The sequence below is a fragment of the Trachemys scripta genome, chromosome 1 (assembly GCF_013100865.1).
Source record: "Trachemys scripta elegans isolate TJP31775 chromosome 1, CAS_Tse_1.0, whole genome shotgun sequence".
NCBI lineage: Eukaryota > Metazoa > Chordata > Testudines > Emydidae > Trachemys > Trachemys scripta.
The window spans coordinates 144,801,129-144,825,439 of NC_048298.1; the positions used below are offsets into that span (position 1 = coordinate 144,801,129).

The 24,311-nt window shown below is 49.1% G+C and overlaps 2 protein-coding genes across 4 annotated transcripts in view; one reads left to right on the forward strand and one right to left on the reverse strand.

Annotated features, from left to right (window-relative positions):
- LOC117875658 (complement C1r subcomponent-like) overlaps positions 1-1,947 on the forward strand; it is a 10,934-nt gene extending 8,987 nt beyond the window's left edge. The window contains exons 6-8 of the mRNA XM_034767028.1: positions 297-382; positions 494-568; positions 853-1,947. Of these exons, the coding sequence (XP_034622919.1) occupies positions 297-382; positions 494-568; positions 853-1,670 (979 nt within the window). The 3' untranslated portion in view covers positions 1,671-1,947. The remainder of the gene's footprint in view (positions 1-296; positions 383-493; positions 569-852) is intronic.
- Positions 1,948-10,678: 8,731 nt separating this feature from the next.
- Positions 10,679-21,243, reverse strand: LOC117886664 (complement C1r subcomponent-like). Of its 3 annotated transcripts, XM_034788672.1 has the most exons (9): positions 21,108-21,243; positions 20,013-20,241; positions 19,603-19,795; positions 19,157-19,278; positions 18,457-18,535; positions 17,592-17,732; positions 15,879-15,953; positions 14,643-14,717; positions 10,679-11,650 (listed from the first exon to the last, which is right to left on the reverse strand). In XM_034788672.1, coding segments are annotated over exons 1-9 (1,719 nt in total). In that variant the 5' UTR covers positions 21,110-21,243; the 3' UTR covers positions 10,679-10,847. The 3 variants fall into 3 exon arrangements, with proteins under 3 accessions (XP_034644563.1, XP_034644570.1, XP_034644579.1); XM_034788679.1 differs by lacking the exon at positions 14,643-14,717; XM_034788688.1 differs by lacking the exons at positions 10,679-11,650; positions 14,643-14,717 and adding an exon at positions 15,225-15,598.
- Positions 21,244-24,311: the final 3,068 nt, after the last annotated feature.

The following is a 24,311-nucleotide window of genomic DNA, read 5'->3' on the forward strand; positions in this document are numbered from 1 at the left end:
GTAATGGACGTGAACAACACATCTCGAAGAACAACAGTTACAGAAGGTAAGTAACCGTTCTATACAGATAAACCAGCTCAAATTGACCTGAGATCACACCCTGAACTCTATTCAGCACTCAGGTCATCTAGTGACTGAATAATATAACTTCCAATGAGCATATCATTACCCCTCAATCCCCTCCAGCCCCCGAACGTTTCTGTGGCTCTTCTCTGAGCTCCCTCAAACTTGTCACTTTCTCTCTGGAACTGAGGGGCCCAGAGCTGAGCAGAGCATCCCTGCTGGAGGCTTTCCAGATGGGGCAGAGAGGGACCGCCCCCTTCCTGTCTGATGTGTGATGCCTCTGGGATTGAGGGGCCCACAGCTGAGCACAGCATACCAGGTGGGCTTGTTCCAGTGCCCTAAAAAGAGGGACTATCTCCCTGTTCCCCCTGTGCCTGATGCTCGCTCCCTGCAGTCCTTGGTTTCATTATCTTCTTCTCTTTTCCCTCAGATACATACAACTGCTCCGCTCAGGGCTCCTGGGCAGACCAAGACGGCCATGAGGACATCCCCGTGTGTTTACCAGGTAAGTAGGGAACGTCTCACTGTGTTCAGCACTCAGCAATATGCCTTCAGAGTCAGCACAAACCAAGGGAGACAAGCAGAGAGAGGGAGAGAGATGGAGAAGTGGAGCTGACAGTAATGTGGGACTGTCTGTGAGGGAGGTGGCAGTGCAGGAGACAGAGAAATCCAGTTGGAAAGGCAGCAGGAGAGCAGGGAAGCAGGGAACTGAAAGCTATAGGGAGACGAGAGAGAGAGCAGGAGAAGAGAGCATGTAATAGCGTCTTTGGTTCCTGTCCCTCCCTACAGTGTGTGGAAAGCCAGACAAACCCATCACTGGAATCCAGCGGATCATCGGTGGCAGCACAGCACCGCCGGGAAGCTTCCCATGGCAGGCGAAGACACACATCTTTGGGCTCGGGGGTGGGGCACTGCTAGGTGACCGCTGGATCCTGACAGCTGCTAGCACCATCTTCCCAAAGAAAGACAGCTCAGTGACAGAGACAGAGACAGGTGGGAGGATGAGCCTTGCTGAGGTGGCTAAGAAGATCGACGTGTTCCTGGGCCACACGGAGGTGAATAAGATCCACGAGCTGGGTAACCACCCCATCCGCAGTGTGTCCGTGCATCCCGACTACGACCCTGATGATGAGAACAACTTCAATGGGGACATTGCACTGATCGAGCTGCAGGACCCAGTGCCACTGGGCCCCAACCTGCTGCCCATCTGCCTCCCAGATGCTAGTAACAGCACTTTCTACGCCAACGGCTACATGGGCTACGTGAGCGGCTTTGGGGTGGAGAAAAACGTTCTCGCAGATCGGCTGAAGTATGTATCACTGCCAGTGGGTGACCAGAGATCCTGCAAGAAATGGCTGCAGGGAAAGGAGGTCAATGGGAAGCCCATGGTGTTCTCTGAGAACATGTTCTGTGCTGGCTCGCCTAGTGTGGGGAAAGATACCTGCCAGGGGGACAGTGGGAGTGTCTTCACTGTGCAGGATTCAGAGAGCGAGCGCTGGATAGCCACCGGGATTGTCTCCTGGGGCATCGGCTGTCACAAGAGCTATGGCTTCTACACCAAGGTCATCAACTACCTGGACTGGATCAAAGAGATAACAGGGATGTAGAGGCTCCAAATGCCACTATCTTATTGGCTGAAGGCTCAGTGATGTCATGTAGGTATCCAAACACCCACATATCATTGGCTGAAGCATTATGATGTCTTAAAAGATCGTAATGTCAAAACTGCCATAGCAATGGCTGAATTCTTGGTGACATCATCAAAGCTTCCCAAAGCCTCTGTGCCATTGACTGAAGCTTTGTTGATGTTCTAATGTTTCTAAAAGCACCTTCACTATTGGGTGAAGCCATAAGAACTTCCTGACGTTGTGAAATCCAACATGCTATTGGAACTTCCTGACGTTGTGAAATCCAACATGCTATTGGCTGAAGCCTTGGTGATGTTATAAAGATTTCTGAAATCTGTCGCACTATTGTTTGAGATGCTTGCAATGTGGTAGAGCTTCCTGGAAGGTGCTGAGTGCAGACTGTACTCATGCCTTGGCACCAATGAGGTTCTGTCAATATTAAAATCACTACTATAGGAACCAGCTGATTTTATTTCACTGTCTTCCACTCCCACCCAGATTTTTTAATGATTAAAAAGCACCTTCCTCCCACCAGGTTCTTAAAGAAACTTGCAGGCTGTGCCTCTACAGAGATTGCTTCATCCAGACTGAAATGCAGCCACCTCTGGAGTAGGGTTGCCAGGCATTCAATTTTTTACTGGAATGCCTGCAGCGCCTGTGGGGCAGGCAGGCTCGGTGCTTGGTTCTCTGTGGCTTCCGGGAAGTGGTAACATGTCTCTCCAGCTCCTAGGCAGAGGGGCAGCCAGGGGGTTCCATGCACTGCCCCCATCCGCAGTTCCTGCTTCTGCAGCTCCCATTGGCTGGGTTCCCTCTCCCTGCTTTGCTGAATTAGGCTCTCCGGCTTCTTGCAGCACACACACACAGGTAGGGCCACACCCTGCTGCAGACACAGACTGATGTGAGCTCTGTGTGAGAGGGCTCCTCCCAGACTCACATGCACACCCCCTTTGGGAGATAAGCCCAAAATAATACAGTCTTGCACTGTACAGAAAATTCTGCACAGTGCAGGCTTGTAAAAATCCACCCTCAGCCTGGTGAAAATGAGCGAGTGAACGAGGGTGGGGGACAGCGAGTGACAGAGGGAGGGGGATGGACTGAGCGGGGGTCGGGGCCTCGGAGAAGGGGTGGGGCAGGAGTGGGACCTTGGGGAAAGGGACGGGGCAAGGGTGTTCAGTTTTCTCCAATTAGAAAGCTGCAATTTCAGTTAGACATATTCCTGGAGGTTTCATCACATGACCTAATCTTTAATGAAAGATTAATTTTTATTTCCTGGAGACTCCAGGACAATCATGGAGGGTTGGCAACCCTACTCTGTATAGCATCTGTTGAATAGTCAAACAGCAACACTGAACAGCATTTAGGACAGATTAGAAGGAATTCAGTGACCAGTCTGAAACTGTAAGGAAGCAGAAAGGAATTGCCTGAATCATGGCATGTTCAGGACCCAGGGATTAACAGCACAGCTCATGGAGGAAAGAGCCAAGGAATCTGTAGTGACCACCAGGGGCCAGGACTTTGATTTTACACCCCAGATGAAATGTGCAGCATGGCACCCCCTCCCATCACACTGAGGCAGTGGGGTATTAGTACTGACTCAGATGGGGAAAGCACCCCTGAAGCATTGTGGGTATTCACTGGAGATCTCCCATCTAAGAACTGATCCAGCCTACACCTGCTTACATTGAAAAATATAATGGCCTGGCTCACCCATAGTCACAGAGTTTAAGGAAGGCCTGAAGGGACCACCAGATCTTCTGGTGTGATCTCCTGCACATCACCGGCCAAAACCCCACCCAGTTACCCCCTCTTTCAGTCCAATAACCCAGATTAGATTAAAGTATTTCAGACCTCAAGAGACTAAACTATGGTAAGCCACAAGCAGAGAATATGAGAAACCAAGGTTGCACCAATGCCTGAGGCCTGCACTGTGTCAGGGAACTGACTAAGTGACATATACACAGCTGTGTCCAGCAAGTGACCTATGTCTCATGAGAAAATTCCTTCCCAGCCCCATATATGATGATCAGTTAGACCCTGAGCATGTGAGCCAGAACCTGCCAGCCAAGCACCTGAGAGAAAATTCTTAGTACCACTTCAGAGCACTGGCCCACCCTGTGTGGTGTCATATATCCTGCCATGATCCTCTCTGGTGCTTCAGAATAAGGAGACAAAAATAAAACAGAATACATCAGGGAAAAATCCTTCCTGACAAAATTTCCTTCCTGCCCACCCCCAACAGCTATTTTCTACACCCTTGTTCTCGTGCTGCTGAGTGTCTCTGGTGACAGTCTCATAACCAGGCTGATGTTCTCCAGTTCCAGTTCCCTGTTTCCTCCTCTAATTCTGCCATCTTCTTAGCCAAATGTCCCTACGTCTCCTCCTTTATCAAATCCCTGCTGCCTCTTCACCCCCTTGGTCTCCTTCCTCAGATCCTCCCTATCCTGTTCCAAGGCCAGAAGGGACAATTGTGATCATCTAGTATGACTTCCTGTAGAACACAGGCCATAGAACTGCCCCAGAATAATTTGTTTTGAACAAGAGCCTAATCAACAAGATCTAGGATGAACTCCCCACTTCCCAGTACACTTTCCTCCTTCTCCTCTGTCACACACTGAGACATCCTTCCTGCTGTCCTCCTCTAGCCCCTCTTCCATTCTTGCCCACGTGACCCCTCCTAACGCCCTCACCCCCTCTCACTCTCCTTTTCAGTCTCTCTCAGCACGTGCCTTTCCCTCCGAGTACAAATACGCTTTGGTCTCCCTATCTTATAAAAATAACCACTGTCGTAGTTCCGGGCTAGCTGTCCCCTCATGTGTTCTCTTCTGAGTGCTCCCCCTCCAGGTCTTAGGCCTCAAGCCTTCACCTCTCTAGGGTGGAATCCTGCATTTCTCCCACTCTTAGATCAGTGTCCCAGGCTTTGGGTGTCAGCTATGCTTCCCTCCAACAAGTGCCACTTGTCTTGGTATCTGCAGTTCTTTCCTCCAGGAGCTTGTGACAGTGATCCCAATCAACCTTCTCAGAGTATGGTTTAATCAGAAGAGTGGGACCACAGCATAACAGGAGAAAAGGATTAAAACAACAAAAAGCCCAAATGCATCTCTCTATCTTACCTAAACCTCAGGTAGGCCTCACTTTTCCCAGATACCCCAGCCTCTGGAGACTGGGCTTCAGTCTGCTGTCAGCAGACTCTGCCTCCCTCCAAGGAGTGGAGGATTGTCAAGCTCTGTGCGAGGGGCCCCAGGAGGACAGCACAGAGGAGGAGATGCAACTTGCCCTTTATGAAGCCATCGCAGGTAGTGTTGGCGGTAGTGAAGGGTGTGTGTTGCTGGAAGTGCCATCCTTCCTGCTCTGGACACATGCCATCTCCCAGCATCCCGGTCTGTCTTTCTGACATCTCTTCCTGTCCAGTTGTCATCTTAATTTCAACTTGACCAAAACTCACTCTTTCCCCCCGTCTCCCTTTGTCCCCTTTCTCCATCATCTTGGTCAGCTTCACCATCCTCCCAGTCATTGAAGCCCGTAAGCCAGGGTCTGTCTTTGAATTACCCCTCTCACTGGACCCATATGTTCAGGTCATTTTTAATCTGGCCCCTTTTTCTCAAATGACATCTCTAAAACCCGAGCTTTCCTCTGTCCCCATGGCCAAAATCTCACCCCACCCCCCTCATTTCACAACCTGACTATGGTGACCTCTTCTTCTCCAGCCCTTCCTCCTTTCAAGTCTGTTAAGAATGTTACTGTTAAAATCACCTTCTCGGGGCTCTGACCATGTCAGCCTCCCCTGGGCATCCCTCTGCCGGCTCCCCTTGCACCTCCTCGTCAGATACAAACCCCTTGGCTTTCCCAGTAAGGCCCTTTGTGAGTTAACACTGCCCTACCTGGCTGATCTACTGAGACTGATCCCCATGGTCACTTTGCCAGTATTCCCACCACCACCAGTCAGTTTCTCCCTTCAGCCCTGCGTGCTGCCTCCCACACTTCCCTCTGTGCATGGGAAAAACACCCAGGTAAAATCCAAACTGCAACTGCCTCATCCTCCTCCAGTCCCCTCACCCCTGCCATGAGGCCTCCCAAACCCAGCCTGCTGATCATGGCCAGGCAGGTGACAAGCTGTGGCAGTCTCTCTTTCCCATTCTTCCCTTCTCCTGCTCCTGTCCTCCCCATCCCCCACAACCTCCTAACCCCACTGAGAAAGCTCCTTGGAGCTAGCAAACTGAGCCAGTTCTTCCCCAGGCTCACTGTTTGTCTGTTGTAGCCCCATCGCCCACCCTTCGTCGGCTTCTGCTTTTAGATCATAAGCCTGTCAGGACAGGGAGTTGTAGAGAAACAGGCCCCTCAGGCTAATGATGGGCAGTCCCTTGGCTGCGGGATGCAGCGCCTATCCTTCCCCTTCTGAGAGCCCTTCAGGTCTCTGTCCCGTTCATCTTCTGGAAATCCTCTGCCATGGGAAAGGGTCTGACACATGAACAGGGCAGGGCTGATAAACATATTGATGCTAATTATAATATTTGCCCTCTCTCTAGGAGCTCAGTCCCCTATTCGTTTTGAAGGATGGTAGAGGGCAATGAGGGCACACACAGAGCCCTCTGCATGGGGGAAGTGGGGAACCTTGATATGGGGGAAATGGGGCACACACAGAGCCTCTGGCATGGAGAGGGGGAGAGTGGAGGACTGGTAGCGGTATGGGGGTTAGAGGACCATGGGTCAAGAGAGAATGGGGAGCATGTAGAGATCCCACGGGGGGGAATGTATGGGGAAGGAGAACATGGGGGACATGCCAAACCCTGGCCATGTGGCAGTTGGGGAGGAATGTGGGGCACATAGAGTCCCAGACATGGGGTAAGAACTCGGGAGTCTGGGAGAGAGAAGAATGGAGGATACGTGGAGCCCCTGGCATGAGGACGGGGGATTGCAGGGTGTCCCTGAAAGAGGTGGCTGGGAGTGTTGGTGTCACTAGGCACAGCTACCAGGTAACTCAGGGGAGTGGAAGGCCATAAGTGCCGATGAAACTCCTTTGCTCTGGGTCTAAGTGAGCCACAGTGACTCCATCTTGAGAACTTTCACCTACTTCTGTGCTAACTGCTTACATGCTGAAGCAGAAATGTAAGGGTCAGCTTTTCTAGCAGATAGCTGCTGTTTCGTTCATACTAACAAGGTCAAAGATAAGCAGACGAATGGGAATTTTTCTAACTGTAACTGCTCGAGAAGGGAGGGGTGGGAGGGGTAAGAGGGAGTAACAGACAAAGGCTTACACAGAAACTGCTTGGAATATAAAATGGAACATGTGCTAATATGTGCTGCGCTTGATTTGAGACGTGTTGGTCTCCTAGTGCCTATTCAGAGCTCTTGAATAAAGTTGGTTTTGCTTCTCCACACCTGGTGTGTCTATTAGTGCTAAGCACACCGGGCAACGAACCCCGCTGTTTGCCTCCTCGGGCCTATCTGGGCCGGCATCAGGAGGGTGGCACACAGGATGCTTTCAGGGGCGGGCGAGGGGGAATGGAGGGAATCATGGAGCCCCGGTGTGTGCAATGTGCTTAGCCTAAAGAAGCTACAAACCATGCAGCCCCTGACAATCGTAAAGCACTTGATAAATGCTAATGAGAGAAGCCCCCTATAAGTGTCCCTCATGTTACATGTGGAGAAACTGAGGCACAGAAAGATGAAGTGACTTGCCCAAAAGTCACATAGGAAATGTGGGTCCAAGCTGGGAATAGAATCCCTAGCCTCCCAGTGCCTCCTCGTGTTCTCACCCCCTGTCCTGGCCATTCAACTCCACCTATTTCTGTTTTTCTCTTTTCCCTTCTTTCTTCTGAATTGCTGCAACATTTTGTCCTCCTGGCCTTCCTGTTGTGTAGAGGCCTGCACCGTATTCAGGACAGCAAAGTCCAACTCAGCCTGTGACCGAAACATTTTTTTCCACACAAAAGGGGGACAGAGAATGAATTAGTCCAAACACAAAGGTCTGCTGATACTACTGAAGGGCTCTTTAGAGATTATAAGGGGTAAACAAGGGGAGAATGGCATCAGAACTTCATGAAATGATATTGGTGTGTTGGAAATTAGGTCTAATTGGTGGACAAAATAATGAGGGGATGGGCTATCCATTTATCGCCCTCATTTGGGATTCTTTAAAAAGAGATTTGGGGGCATCAAAACAGGGGGATGGGCGGATTGAAAGGAATGAGCTTCACCATTCTGTCTGCCACCCCCGCTCTCCACCTTCTCCTGGGACCCCGGAATCCACCATGCCATTGTTAAGCTGTCATCGTCCTGGTCCTGAAAGGCGTCCTAACCACACCAGGACACAGAAAGGGAACTGATCACTTCGCCACCCCACCAGCTTCAGCTAAGTCCTGAACAACACCTGGAATGTGACCCTTGGTTGCCTCCTGTCCCTCCCTCCCTCGGATGTCCTTTTCCTTCGCCATCTGATTTTTTTCTCTTTCCTTTCACTCTCGTTTGCCTTCTGTTTACTAACAGGCTGGTTTAGCTGGCCAAGACTGTCTCTTTCGCAGCACTGCTGTGAGTGCATGACCAGCGAGGCAGCTAAAAGCAATGTTTTAAACAGCCTGATGCTGGTATAAGTTTGTCAGATCTTGTCCCAGCCATGCCTGTTTTCGACAATAGTGAGGCTGCAAGTGAGAGTCAACACCACAAACAGAAACTGCATTTTCTATCTTTGCTGTTCTTTTCTGTCCCCTTTTGGGTGTGTTTGTCTTGTTTTGGCTTAAAGGAAACAGGATCAGACTTCAACAACAGCAATAACGGCAGCTGCAGCTAGGGTAGCCAACACTGAATTTCAAAAATAAGGGGCTGTTTTCTTAGCACCCCTGCCCCACCCTGCCTCCATATATATATAAATAAAATTAATAATAATTAATAAGCAGTACTCACCTACATTCGCCAGGGGTATTTCTTGCTGCTTTTTGCAGCCCTCAGCAACTCCTGATCTATTGTACAGAGATAAAAAAAATAAGGGACGTCCCTTGGAATAAGGGACTGTTGGCAACCCTAGACTCTCAACTGTTTCTCTTTTCCTCACAAAGGACAGTTAATACCATCTAAGGACCAGGGGTGGCTCTATGTATTTTGATGCCCCAAGCATGGCAGGCAGGCTGCCTTCGGTGGCATGCCTGCGGGAGGTCCGCCGTTAACGCGGATTCGGTGGCATGCCTGCGGGAGGTCCTCCGGACCCGCAGCTTCAGCGTACCCACCGCTAAATTGCTGCCGAAGCTGCGGGACTGGCGGACCTCCCTCAGGCGTGCTGCCGAAGGCTTGGGGCGCTGGTGGCTGGAGCCACCCCTGCTAAGGACAGTCAGACATGGGAGGTTCCTATAAAAGCTCCCTACAGCAAAAGAGAAAGGGAAGAAGAGATATTGTTAAAATGAAAGCCTCATTTAGTATTTTACATTTGAAATGCTTTAACTGTTTTTCCTTCTTTTTCTGTACCTTTAGTAAAAGAATATACAGATTTTTAATGGTGGTTGTTGCCATGGAATTAAGCAGGCCAAGGTCTCTGTACTCAAAACCCCAAACAATGTTTACCTGTTTAGTGTAGTACAATGACCGAACCATGATAACACATTCATCTCTCTGGTTCATTTTATTCCATGAAAATTAACATAATACTTCCCAGTACCCATGGGAAACAATCTCTCTCCAACAAGGGCCCCGTGAAGAACTGAGGGATGCTGGTTGGCTGAAGTGGAGAGAAGAGACTAGAGTTTCCTGGGAGATAAAGAAATATCTTTGTTTAATTTGGTGATCCCCATTTCCATAGCTTCAAAGGATCAGGGTTTCCCAAATTGAACTCTACAGAGTTGCTTCTGCTGCAGTAGCCATCAAACATCAGACACTCAGGCTTTCTGCGAGGCCAGATCTAGCTATTCTTAGGATTTCCAGTGTTTTTTTCAAAAGACCTCCAAAGCCCTTTCTGATAAAGAGGCCCAATTCTGAAAGCAGGCCCTCAGGTGGGGCCTGTCCAAGGCTGAATGCAAAGGTAGTGTTGGGACTCAAGGGCCCAGACCTGAGCAGAGTATCCAGGTGCAGTCTCCTGAAGAGCCATACAGAGAGGTGTTATCCCCTCCTTGCTCCAGGACATGAAGCCTCAGAGATTGAGGACCCCAGAGCGGAGCACAGTAATTCTGCTGATGTCTCCTCAGAGCCACATAGAGAGGAACTATTCCCTCACTATTCCAGAATGTGTATGGAGAATTCAGGACTGGGAGTAGCATGCTGGAAAGGAAGGTGTCTGTGAGACATCTATGATTGACAAGTACATCTCTGCTGTAAATCCACTGACCTCCCTGGACTTTGTGTATGTTGCACAATATGACTAAGTTTGAAAATCTGACCCCGAGGCAGGCGAATGCGAGATGAGTCACTCCCCTCAGCTTGATTCCTAGACCTGGATCTGTGAAACAACCACTTCTCCTTGACAGCAGCTGCCAGTGAGGATCCAGCCAGTACAGCTGTGGCTCATATAAAGGTCCCAGATGCTGCAGTGAGGTAGCATGAGCAACAGCTTTGAAAAGACCTACAGCTATTAGCATGGGAGTGAGAGGGGAGATGGGTCACTTTAGTTGGGAACCTAGGTCTAGTCTGAGAAGAAAGGAGACTGCATACACATGGAGGTGATTTGGTGATCCTTTAATGCAGTTAGATATTGTGAGTGATACAGAGAATACATGAGTCAGAAGTCAGTGAGCCGCTGTTGTCCCAGTGAGGACAAAGAGCAGCCTCTTCTATTGGTTGGCCAGGCTCTGAACCTAGTCCTTGTGGACCAGCAATTATTGGTGGTCTATTGCCCCCACTGATGGGTTTCAGCCTCAGAACTATCATGCGGGTGGGACATGGCTAGCTTCTCTCTGAAAACCAGGAATTTGAGCAAAGAATGTGATGGGTAAAGGTAAAAGGGGGCCTCTTTACCCAGCATGCTCTCTGTTCCTGCCCTGGCAATTCCAGTGGAGGAAGGAAGAGAGATGTAGTTACAATGGAATAGATAACCCACTGTTTCTGACTCCCTAGTCTGGCACAGCCACAATGCAGTTGGGCTGTTGCATAAAGAGTAGATGGGATCAAAGGGCAGCCAATCTGCTGGGACATGTGACCTCAACACCTGGTGAGATGGCAGTGCCCTCGGGTGAGAAGGATCTATCTGTGTGATCCCTCTGCCGCCTTGTATCGGCTCATGGTCCCCAAGATCCAGTCCCGGTAGCGCCCCACTCTGGTGTAAAGGCCATATGTGCCACACCGTGGTCCCCAGGAGACCAGGCCACCCACGTAGTACTGTCTGTCATTGTGGGGGTCTTTGATGGCATAGGCTCCGCCACTGTCCCCGGAACAGCTGTCCTTTGTGCCATCTCCAGCACAGACCATGTTGTCAGTGAATTGGAAAGTGGTGGGATCAGCAGGTGGCTTCGGCTTAACACTACGGCATTGTGCCATGTCCACCACAGGGATCTGTGCCTTCATGAGATGGTAAACTCTGTTTCGGTCCTCTGTCCGGCCCCAGCCAGATATGTAGCCCAGTCTGCCTTTCTCCAGCTCATATTCAGGGGAACCACCAGGGAGGCAGAGTGGTGAGATCTTGGGGCCCATCTTCACAGGCGCCGTCAGCCTCAGCAGTGCAATGTCATTATCAAAATTTGTCCGAGCTTCTGGGTTTACCACCTTTGTCCAGTTAGGGTGAATGAACACTTCTTCTTCAAACAGCTGTATGGGCTCCTCCCTCTGGAGTTGTTGGTTAATGTTGGTCACCCCAGCATACATTGTGGGCTTGCTATTTGAATCATCCAGCACTTGAGCTGCAGTCAGCACCCAGAGGTCCGAAATAAGTACCCCACCTCCCCGTGGGTTTTGGAATAAGACCTGCCAGGGGAAGTTGCCTGGCTTAGCACGGGTGCCCCCAAAAATCCTCTGCTGCTCCTGGATGGGTGTACTGGGGATCCCACAGACTAGAAGGGAAATAAAAAGGGAGAGACGCAATGGGAGAATTACCACTTTCTAGTAGGGTGGTTGACTGTGCATCACTAAAAACCCCATAGTCCTCTCTCTCCTGTCTCCTTGACATCACCCTGGTTCAGAGTAGCCTCTTTCCATGGCATTTCTATGTCAAATAATCTGCATCCAAAGTTTACAGGCAAGAAAAACTAAGGAACAGTGTTGTCAAACAATTAAAAAAATAATCGCAATTAATTGTGAGTTTAAAAAAATAGTCACGAATAATCACAGTTTTAATCGTGCTGTTAAACAATGATAGAATTGCAATTTAAATATATTATAAATATTTTGGATGTTTTTCTACATTTTCAATATATTGATTTCAATTACAACACAGAATACAAAGTGTACACCGCTCACTTTATATTATTATTTTTGATTACAAATAGTTTGCACTGTAAAAAAGATAAAAAAAATAGTATTTGTCAATTCATCTCATACAAGTACTGTAGTGCAATCTCTTTATCGTGGAACTGCAGCTTACAAATGTAGAATTTTCTTTTACATAACTGCACTCAAAACAATATAAAACTTTAGAGCCAGAAGTCCACTCAGTCCTACTTCTTGTTCAGCCAATCGCTAAGACAAACACGTTTGTTTATATTTACTGGAGATAATGCTGCCTGCTTCTTATTTACAATATCATCTGAAAGTGAGAACAGGCATTCGCATGGCACTGTTGTAATATAAAGTGAGCACTGTACACTTTGTATTTTGTGTTGTAAATGAAGTCAATATATTTGAAAATGTAGAAAAACATCCAAAAATATTTATAATAAATTTAAATTGGTATTCTATTATTGTTTAACAGTGTGATTAAAAGTGCAATTTATCGCAACTATTTTAAAAAATTTCAATAATTTGTTTTGTGTTAATCGCTTGAGTTAAATGCGAATAATTGACAGCCCATACTAAGCAAATTTGGAAATAAAAAGTTTGTTAACATCAGTGAAGTATAAAAATGCCCATCCTTAAATTGTTCGCATTGCTGTTGAAGTCATGTTGGTTGAAGAGCTACATGTAGCTCAAAAGCTTGTAGCTTCCACCAACAAAAATGGGTCCTCACCCATCTTATCTCCTACGCATCCTCCAATTCTAATGTAAGAACTCAAGAAATTCACAGTTAAAGTCATTCAAACAGGCTCAGTTCTGCTCTTTTATCACTGCCAAGCTCATATTGTCCATCATTCTTGTTTTGCAATATATTCCCTTAAATGAAGGATTTCTTTGTGAAGGAGTTTGGTAAAGGTCTTAGAAAGAATTAAATCAGACAAACCCACTCTTTTGGAGAATTTATACATGGACTCTAGATAGTCTGAAGCATAATGCACTGGTTTTACACATACTGTAGTTGTCTTTGATCTTTTGCCATCACACTCTTCCCTGCTTGTGGTGTGTAAATCCTATAGTGTAGGGGCGTTGGTTAGGAGAGTCACAGGCAATGAGTCTCATGGATGCAGTGAAGCTGTGTGTTCTTTGGGGATAAAGTTGTCTGTGAGATTCAGCTTATTCACTTGCATCTGAAGAAGTGAGGTTCTTACCCACGAAAGCTTATGCTCCCAATACTTCTGTTAGTCTTAAAGGTGCCACAGGACCCTCTGTTGCTTTTTACAGATTCAGACTAACACGGTTACCCCTCTGATACGTAGCTTATTCAGTGATAATTCAAGGGCCCACACGTAAGGCTGCTCACATTACGATAATCTGTGAAGTCTGTGACTTTCCATCTTTTGTGGATTTTATTCAATTAAAGTTAATGTCCCTCGTTTAGAATGTTAGGTTGTACAATTGCCAGACTACAGTGTCAAACTTCACTGAAACTTAATTCATTGTTCTGTCATGGAATTTCCTTAGTTTTATTTTTTAAAACATGTTTCAGGAGTTGCCCTTTCACAGGAGTCTATGCAGAAATTGCAAGGTTCATGTCACAGAGTGGGCTGACCCTTTCAGGGGGGCTGGCTCAGCCCCACCAGTGCCTATTTATCCACCACCCAGATGGTGAGTTTGAGCTGGACCTGGGGGTTGATTCAGGTGACCAGGCATCATATACCTGTAGCGACGAGGTGGTGCTTCCTATCAGAGGGAGCCTGGTGAATGAGTCACAGGTGAGAGACCTACAGGAGACCCAGAGAGCACTAGGGAAGAAGCTCTCCATACTAGCTAGAGGGAAAGGCCTGGCTGGAGCTAACTGCAAAAAGGGGCAGGAGCAACTCCCCCTTAAGGGGCAATTAGAGGCCCTGAGAAAGGATATTTAAGTTAGTCTGGCCAGGAGAGTATTGAAGCGTATTTATGCTTTCTTAGGGGTCTAGGCTGGGCTTTCCAGTGAAGGTGGGTGAAGTCCCCTGTCTATTGCCCTGCTCCAACAGCACATAATGGATTGCTGAGCCCAGGAGGGGGCTACAAGTGAAGTTACATACAAAAGAGGGTGAAAAGTTTATGTGGTCTGGTGAGGATGCACCTGACTAAACTGGGGAAGACCCAGCGTGAGTTGCTGGACATCTGTTTTGGTTTTTAGACTTTTTTTGTTTACCTGCTGGAAGGGGATGAATTTTAATTTGTTTGAAGGGCTAAAACATGAGAACCAGCATAGCCAATAGTAGGGAAACTGAGGTGGCAGCAGGGTCCAATATTGGCTGTGGCGAGACCCTGTTCTGGTTCACTAGAAGACCGGTAGAGCTTATGTACTTCCCAGTTTTCTTCTGCTGCCCCCTCTGATCTTTCTCAGGAACCCACCGATCTCAGAAACATCTGATCTAATGTGACTCAAATTACCCAGTCAAATTCTACCCTGGAAAAGGAAGCAGCAATTTTTCAGGCAGATTGGTTCAGCTTTCTTTAAATTAGAAAGAATTGGTGGAGAGAAAACTGACTTATAATGGTGATTGGGTCACCACAAAACACACACACACACACACACACACACACACACAAAGTTCTTTGTGATACCTGGGACACACGCTGGAAGCTCTGTTCCCATCTCTTCGCTCACCCATTTCCCGCTGGCTGAACACTGATAAATCACTTGGAAAACACACAGAAGCATGGAAAGGATTTCAGTACAAAACATCATGAGAATGTGACCAACGACTCTGGGGAACTGGTTTTCTTAGATTCTGTGGCCAGAAGGGATGACTGTGATCACCTAGTCTGATCTCCTGCAAAACACAGGGCACAGGACTTCCCTTAATTTATTAATTCCTGTGTGAGTTACAGCAGATCTTTTAGGAAAACATCCAATCTTGATTTTAAAATTGTCAGTGATGGAGAATTCACAATGGCCCTTGGTCAGTTGTTCCAATGGAATAGTTTCCCACCCTGTTAAAAATTTGACTTATTTCCAGTATGAATTTGTCAAGCTTCAATTTCCAACCATTGGATCTTGTTATACTTTTGTATGCGAGACTGAAGAGTCTACTATCAAATTTCTGTTCCCCATGTAGGTACTTATAGACTTAGATCAAGTCACCTGTTAACCTTCTCTTTCTTAAGTTAAATAGATTGAACTACTTGAGTCTAACACTATATGGCGTGTTTTCCAAACTTTTAATCATTCTCATAGCTCTTCTCATCATCAGGGTCGTAGTCGGGATGCACGGACACACTGCAGACGGGGTGGTTACCCATCTCGTGGATCTTATTCACCTCTGTGTGGCCAAGGAACACGTCGATCTTCTCAGCCACCTCGGCAGGGCTCATCCTAACACCTGTCTCTATCACTGAGCTGTGTTGCTTGGAGTAGATGGTGTGAGCAGCTGTCAGGATCCAGCGGTCACCTAGCAGCGCCCCACCCCCAAGCCCAAAGATGTGTGTCTTCGCCTGCCATGGGAAGCTTCCCGGCGGTGCTGTGCTGCCACCAATGATCTGCTGGATTCCAGTGATGGGATTGTCGGGCTTCCCACACACTGTGGGGAGGGACAGGAACCAAAGAGGCTGTTACATGCTCTCTTCTCCTGCTCTCTCTCTCGTCTCCCTATAGCTTTCAGTTCCCTGCTTCCCTGCTCTCCTGCTGCCTTTCCATCTGGATTTCTCCATCTCCTGCACTGCCACCTCCCTCACAGACAGTCCAACATTACTGTCAGCTCCACTTCTCCAGCTCTCTCCCTCTCTCTGCTTGTCTCCCTTGGTTCGTGCTGACTCTGAAGGCATATTGCTGAGTGCTGAACACAGACATTCCCTACTTACCTGGTAAACACACGGGGATGTCCTCATGGCCGTCTTGGTCTGCCCAGGAGCCCTGAGCGGAGCAGTTGTATGTATCTGAGGGAAAAGAGAAGAAGATAATGAAACCAAGGACTGCAGGGAGCGAGCATCAGGCACAGGGGGAACGGGGAGATAGTCCCTCTTTCTAGGGCACTGGAACAAGCCCACCTGGCATGCTGTGCTCAGCTGTGGGCCCCTCAATCCCAGAGGCATCACACATCAGACAGGAAGGGGGCGGTCCCTCTCTGCCCCATGTGGAAAGCCTCCAGCAGGGATGCTCTGCTCAGCTCTGGGCCCCTCAGTTCCAGAGAGAAAGTGACAAGTTTGAGGGAGCTCAGAGAAGAACCACAGAAACGTTCGGGGGCTGGAGGGGATTGAGGGGTAATGAGATGCTCATTGGAAGTTATATTATTCAGTCACTAGATGACCTGAGTGCTGAATAGAGTTCAGGGTGTGATCTCAGGTCAATTTGAGCTGGTTTATCTATATCTGTCGTGTACGGCTGGTTTATCTAACACACCCCTCCTGTGTAAGAAGGACGGGGATTCCTTGATTCCACGCTTCATGACACTGAGTTCTGGGAGAGATTCAAAGAGTTAAATCCACCTGGCATGGAACAGTCATGACTAGAGAGGGGGTGGGGGAAATGTGAGGATCTTTGCAAGTGTCTGAGGGGTTCAAGCCTCTGAAGAAGTTTTTTTGGGAGGATGGGGGTGGGGGAAGGTGAGAATAGGTTGAGACTGAGCCAAGGCAAAGGACCTCAAGAGTCTTCCACCTGCACTGTAAGCCTGGGGAGTCATCTCCCAAAGTGGGGCCAGAGCCCCATTCGAGAGCACAGGGAACTAGGAGCCATGGGGAATGGATAGGGGGATGCTTCTAGCCTAGGGCCAAGGGGCTGCATGGGGAGATGGGATCTGAGGGAGAGTAGCAGGCACTGTCCCCAAGCAGACCCCCATGTGGCCCTGCAGTTCCCCTGCCTGCGCCGCCCCCCTACCCTCCTTGGGTCTTGCAATGGTTTACTCCCAGATCACAGTACTTAGACCAAGATTACCCCTTTACTGGCTTATTTATTAACTTTTGAACAGAGCACAGAACTCTTTAGCTCCTCACCCCCACCCCTATCCTGGGAGCCTGTGTGCTAATTCATAGACAGGCCCCCTCTCTTAAAAGGTCAGGAGTCCCACAGCCCTAATCAGCTGGGAGAGAAGGGAGCCTTGCCTCCACCCAGGGCTGTCCCTACTTATAAGCAAAGTACGCAGCCATGTGGGGCACCAGGAAATTCGGGTGCCCTATGCAGCTGCGTGCTGCTCCAGCCCCTGATCTGCCTTTTCCCCATGGCCCCCGCCCTACCTCTTCCCGCCCCTGCTCCACCCCACCCCGACCCCCACCCCTTCCCTGAAAACTGCAGCAGGGGCCAGGTCTGCCTTGCACTCACCAGGTGGCAGGAAGTGGAGTGACTCAGCCCCAACCCGCTTGTGCTCACGGGTGGTTTCCTCCCTGCTCCCTAAGCCTGCTCCTGCCCCCGGGCGGAGGCCGGGGGCTGCCCATGGCCCCCTCACGGGGGGGCTGCGTAGGGCACCAAAATGGATTGACTGATGCCTAGACTCTCTACTGCCCTTAAAGGGGACGGACAACCCTTGTTACCGAGGCTTTCCCAGCTCAGATTGCTATGGCTCTTCCTGGGCCAGGACTCACCGCTCCCGCTGTTGGTGCCTATGCGGTAATAAGGCTCCTCGCATCGGTAGGTGATCACTGACTGGTAGTAGTTGTTCCCGTGTTCGCTAACATAACTGAAGGCCCCGTTGGTGAGATTTTTGGGGTCACCACAGCTCACAACTACAAAAGAGAACAAGGAAAAGAGTCAAGGGGAGGCCACAGGGCTCACTGCAGCAGTGAGATTCAGAGACTCATGCTGGACTCAGCTGGAGCCCATGATGTGAGGGAGGGATGGGGACTGTCCAAGAGCACGCTGGAGGGGATGCAGGTCCAGTCCCCTCTTGGCAGAGATTAGAGTTGCTTGGAAAATGGAGAAAAAGGCACACAAAAATTCAAAGTTGTTCAAAGCTGACCTAGTTTTTTAATTTAATAACACTTTATCAACATTTTTATCCAAAAGGGTTACATATTTCAAGAATAATTCTGATTAAAGTCAGAAATATATTGCAAAAAACAAAAACAAAAAATGAGAACATCAGTAGGTTTTTTTGCAATAGTTTTTTTTTTGGGGGGGGGGGGGGGGAGGGAAAGGCTATTTTTGTACTAAACAAGTTCTTATTTTAAAAATGTTGCCCAGCCTCAGTGGAAAGCATGGTGGCCATCCTGAGTGCAATGATTTTGGGGAGGGGTGGACTCAGTCTAGGTCCCAATAGGACCTATGCCTAAGGACCACAATGCCTAAGATACTGTCAGAACTGGCATTTATGAGTCCCCTTGCTGACAATAGAAGTGCCAAGGACTACGAGGGTTATGGAGGATGTACTCCCTACTCACACCTTCGGGTCGGGGACCGATTGGGGGGTGGGGAGATAATCTATGTGTGGGGGTTGGATTAGTGACTCACTTTCACACCGGGGCATGGGTCGGTGCCAAGTCCCATCATCCTGGCAGACAGCACTGAAAGATGCCAACTTCTGGTCACCCTGCAGAAAAAGAAGAGAAGAGCTGAGGACCACATGTAACCTCAGGTCCCTGCCCCCAACCCCAAATAATGGGGAGGGAGACTGGTGTCTAACTTCTCACTGCTGCCCAGCTCTGCTCCTGATGTCCACTTCAGTGCTCTGCTGTGACCCCTGAACCTTTCCTCCTTACCCAATCAACTACCCCTCCATCATGTATTGGCCTTGGATACCCCAATTTCAGCAGACTCATTCTGCAGCCTCTTTATCCCAGCCAGAAAAACCTGCAGTCATCAAAATGGTAAGCTCTGATTCTACCCCAGAGACACCCACTTCTGGGGTGGGGCAGGAGAAAGAAGGGCAGGGGAGTCCTTCTGCCTTTCATCAGATCCCTGAGCAGAGTGCTAGGGCCTCAGGGGGCCCCTCCAGGGAGTGAGTCCTGCTTCCCAAACATTCTGGAGAGCAATGACAATGTTCTTTCTTAATCTCCTTACCCCAGCTGTTCCTGTGAAAAGGCAGGGAGCGAGGAGGAGATTGGAAGGAGGAAAAGAGGAAGAAGAGACTGGAAAGGAGGAGACTTTGGCAGAAGAGAAGAAAGGAGGAGTGGAGAAGAGAACAGAAGGGTGGGGAGAAGAAGGGCCTCACCTCCATCAGTTCATACCCAGTCTGGCAGCTGACGTAGAAGTAGTCACGAATTCGGTACAGCGGCTGCAGGTCTTTGATGAGGGTGAACTGGTCCCTTGGCACAGGCTGTGGGCACCGGATTTCTGTTGGGGAACACGCAAGGCTTTAGCCTTTACCCCCCACACCCTTCCCAATTTTTCACACTTGCTGTCTGGTCACCCTATCTTCAAGGGCGTTGCCATGGGCACAATCATCCAGATCTGAGGGGAGAGGGGGTGCTGGGCAAAGAGAAGAAAGAGTTAAACCTGACTGAAAGCTCTGTACTGGTGGTGCGGCGGTGCTGCGGGTCTGGCTACTGTCCTGGGGTCTCTGCCTGTTGGGGATGGGTCCCAGGGCTCCTCTGCATTCTCCTGGTGAGGAGCAGCCCTGTGCCCCCATCCTGCATGGTGTGGTGCTCTCATACTCACCCACAGCTTGGTAATAGGCCAGGAAGCCCTTGTAGGGGATAAGGGTGCCGTTCTCTTCGTTGGAGAAGTCAGAGTGGAACATCAGCCTCATCTGGTTCCCTTTGGACACAAAGTCCCTGACACCCGGGTGGTTGCCTGTGGCTGAGCCTAGCTGGCCACAGTACTGGCCCAGGCCCTTCTTATCTGCTGTGATCTGTCAAGGAGAAAGGGGGAGGGGAAATCATGAGAATTTGTGAAGTTCAACCTGCTCCATCTATCTCCATTACCTGGTCTATGCATCTCTAACTCCCTCCCTTTCCTCTACGCCTGTTGGATAGCAAGGAGAGCCTGCTTGCTGTTGAAAAATGATTGTGCCCTGAGGTCACCAGCTTCCCCTCCCCAGCACTACCCCAGGTCTCTGCTGCACGCACCTTGACGTAGTCAAAGAGGCAGGACTCAGATGGCTGCAGGTCGAACTGCCAGAAGTTCAGCTTCACCACAAAGCCCTTTGGGACTGTAATGTCCCAGGTGCTGATGTTGTTGTTGGGGTATGGCTTGGGGTAATTGGGGGATGTGATCTCCCCAAAGAGCGTCCTTGGGGTTGGGCTGGAACTGACCACTCCAAAGAGGAGAGACCCCCACAGGAGGAGCAGGGGGAGCCTGTGAACACAATGTACATAGAGCATGAGTTACGGACCAGCCATAGATCTGCCATATGCAACCAGTGGAAACTTCATGGGAGGCTTATGAGCAATCCAACAGACCCCTGGGTACCAACCAGGTGTTACAGAGCCAATGGATACATAGGAGATATTGAAGAGACCCAAGATCCAATCAGGTACCAGCTGGGCATCAGGCACTAGCCAAGGATATGGTTCCCAGGAAGCCATTTCAAGGGAGTCTAGGCATGAACCCCGTGGGCACTGTTTGTTTGTTACATGCCAGCCATGGATCCGGGTCTCTTTGAACCAGGGGAGGACCGGTAAGAGATCCAGCCTTATAGGCTCCGAAGGTTTCCCTCCGCCTGGCTTTGGGCCACCTGGTTCAGCTTGTGTTTGTTAGCTTGGGAGCTTGCCCAGCTCAGCAGTTCAGGGTCCAAAGGTCATCAGCATGGTGGGGAGTGATCCCCAGCCATGCCTGGGTCCCTCTCCTGTGACCCCCCTGTTGAGGGAAGAGGGGGGGATGTGCAAGGTCTAGCTATTAACCTCTCCCTCTCCACAGGGTGCGGTATGGAAATCTGGGCAGGTTAGTGGCCCCCTCCCAGCCTGGTCCCAATCTGGGGTTTACTTGGGGAGTGGGGCCATTACGCTCCTCAAAAATACACTCATTCCCCTTCCCTGGAAGGAGATCAGCCAGGGGGATTCAAACTCTGCACCACTTCTAGTAGGAGGATTAACGGGGTAATAGTGGGACATGGATTTAACCCCGTCCACCTCTCATCCTTCCCCAAGGAGTTGGACCCTTCAGTCCTCTCCCCCATAAAGATGCCACCACCTCCCACCCCAGGCCAGATTGGCAGCACTCACATGTTCTTAGTCTTGTCTGATGTGTGTATGGCTCTCTCTCTCTCCCTCCAAGCGCTCTAACGAGGGCTTGAGAGTTGTAACCAAATGCAAACTCTTAATCCTGCCAGATCTAATTCAGCGAGGTAGGGGAGAGACCAATAGGAGAGGGAGGGAAGAGAGACAGTTGGGTTACAAAGAAATTGGCATCGTGAATGGGTTTCATTAGCCCACATTCTGCTGTCCTCTGCTGTCTCTTTGCTGGAATTGTGGCCATGAACTTTTTTCTTTAAAGCAAGATCCACATATGTGTGTGTGTGTATATCTAAGATTGCTCAAGAGACACTTAACTGGAAATTTCCCTATATTAAAGTGCAATTTTGGGGGAGTTTTGTTTTTAAAAGTGTCATAAAAAGGAAAAAGAAACAGGATTTGTGTTCTCCTGCCCTTCTTTTTTGGGGCATTTTTCTGATGTGGGAAGAAGGTTTGAAATTTTATTCTTAAAAAATTAAAAAACTGCTCCTTTTTACCTTAGAAATATCAAGAATGCCAGGTCTTTGCCTTACTGTTTTGCTGAAGAACTCCTCAGAGGTGTGAATCAGCAGCTTCCTTGATGAGGAAACAGGAGTGTTAAATCTTTAACAAAAGACACATTTCTCTGTGCTCCCTAGGAAGGGTTCTGTCTTTTGTTCAGCTGCAAAGCTCTGCCAGCTAATAACTGGGACAGTTTCATTAATCACCAACAACACCTCTCCTGCCCCTGCACCTGTGGGCATGTTGCCTTCTGCTGTAAAGGAGCTAATCTACACCCCTCCCATACTTGGAAGCACCCTGCTTCCCTGTGTTCCAGAGTCACAGGAATCCTCACGCACCTCAGTGGTTTCTGAGATTCCCTGCCCCTTCTCTGGGCTCTCCTTTGGGACACATTGCTCTATGCTCCCTAGAGCCGGTTTTGTCTCTGGTTCAGCTGCGACCTGCTGGCAGCTAATAACCTGGACAGTTTTTTCTCTGGCAGGCATTACACTCCCATCCCTTCCTGATGTGGTGTTGCCTCCAGCTGCAGTGCAGGAATTGGTCTCAACCACCCTCCCACCTGGAAGCATGTGGTTTCTCCCTGCTGCAGAAGAATCAAGGCGACTCTCTCCCATTCTCTCAGCAATTCCTGAGACCTTAGCCTTTCCCTCAGGGGTCCCAGCATAAAACTCCCTCCTGTTGCAGGCAAATACTTTAAGCTGAGTTACATGGAAAAAATCATTAGCAAGGAGAAGGTCGAATACGAGGTGTTCCATTACCCCCACAGTCAAAACACTTTCCAAACCTTCCCAAACCACATGGATTTTAGCTAGTGGTACGAGGAATCTGCTTTCGCCCACCCCCACAATCTCTGCCATTTGGCCAGGCAACATACTGGTCTTTGGGACCACACTCTGCTTAACCAGAGAGATCTGGGTCCCTGTATCCCTCTGCCCCAAGTATTCCCTGCCATCAATTTGGACAGCCTTAACATGCTCCATATCTGGTTCTGCAGAGGCTAACCTCACAGAACCAATATGACAGGTTTCAATTGCTTGGGGGGGTTCTGTGTTGAGGACAGCAGAACTAATGTGAGCTATTGTTTGCCTGCTTCCTCTTAGCACAGGGCATTTATTCCTCAGGTGATCAGTGGAATTACACTGATAGCACCTTTTGGGCTCTTCTGCTTTTACAGGAGATTTGGGATGAGGGTTAGAGGAATGTTTTTGGGTAAGAGAATGTTTAGTCTCCCAACCCCCTTCTCTCTTCCCAGGGGCAAAATGGGATCCTCCTCCCTTCCCACCAGTTTTAAACCCCTCTGTCTGTGGCCTGCCCTCAACAGACGCCTGATTCTGTTCGAAGGCATCAGCTAAAAAAGCCATCTCATCCACAGACTTTATATCTTTGTCCCATAGACACTGCTTTACATCAGTCTTACATATGCTTAGGAAATGCTCTTGAGCAACAAGATCCAACATTCCCTCAAAATGTACAGAGCGTCATACCTATCCCAAATAAAGACCCCACACAAAGGAGTTATCACAGCAGTGGTCAAACACTTTGAGCAGTTGCCAAACTGCTGCTGCGGTTGGGCTTAAAAGTTGGTCTGCTCACTCTTCCCACCAGTCTGGTGGTGTAGCCAATCAGGCAGCCTACTACAAGCCACCTGTGTTCACTAGGTTGCCTGGAGACTGGCTCTGTGGCAGGCCCTGATTCCTGACAACCCTGGCACCGTCTTTAGTATCAGTGCGCACCATGTTGGGGACTGGTGCAATTTTCAGCCTTGACACCAGTTCCACGCCCTGTCTTGGCACCTACAGCCTTAGTAGCAGGCCAATTCTCAGAGTGGGCACTGCCCTCGGCTTACACTATGGCACTGCTACAAAATCCTTCCCAGTACTGAGTCTTGACATGATAATCTTTACATCTTGGAACACATTAATGGTACCGTCTACCATGCCTGCATCAGTACCAATACCGGCCTCTTCACAATGGACTACAGACAAGTCAGGTTGCCTAGTGGGCCCACTGATTATTCAGATGGCTCCTTGCTGTCTGGTTCAGAGTCCCCCAGTACAGATGTCCCGTGACTTACGCAATCATTCCGTTCTGGAAAGCTTTGCGTAAGTCGGAAATGTATACCCGTACGTTACGCAAAAATTTCCACAACTCGAAAATCCTATTTCTGGCTTATGGAACTTTTTCCGTAAGTGCAAATTTGCGTAAGTCGGATCTTGCATAACCCGGGGAGCGTCTGTACTCCACTAGGTCCACTTATTTAGCTAAGTGGAAGCATTTTTTTGATCTGGTCCACTAGTCAGGGAATACAGCCAGCAGAGGCTAAGATTCAGGACATTTTAAAGTACATCTTACATCTTAAATCCTCAGGCCTTTCTCTGCTAGGTGCAACCAGTTGAGCCAGTCTTCTAGACCCACCCCATAAGGAGAGCACTGGGACTGGGATTGTTCATACAGCAAAGACAGATCGTCATGGCCTGGTACCTATTGGCCACCCATGCCTTACACTTTCCTTCACTAGTGGCCCTTTTATAAACCTGGAGTGCTTCCCAAACCCCCAAGTGTTGATCTCTGGCCCACTTGAGGTGAAGGTTGCCAGACTGGTCCACAAAGATGTTTCCAGAGCCACCTAGGCTTGGGGCACATGCAAACATTGATCCCCCTGAGCAATCAGTCCTGCAGGATGAACCATTTTCA

Bases quoted from the DNA above. Each gene is read 5' to 3' on its own strand.
- LOC117886664 (XM_034788672.1), bottom strand. The intron at 19,796-20,012 runs GTGCGTGCAGCA...TCTCCTTGACAG, and splicing joins GCCTCTTTGACTACGTCAAG to ATCACAGCAGATAAGAAGGG. The intron at 19,279-19,602 runs GTGAGTATGAGA...GTTCCCCAACAG, and splicing joins GGCCTATTACCAAGCTGTGG to AAATCCGGTGCCCACAGCCT.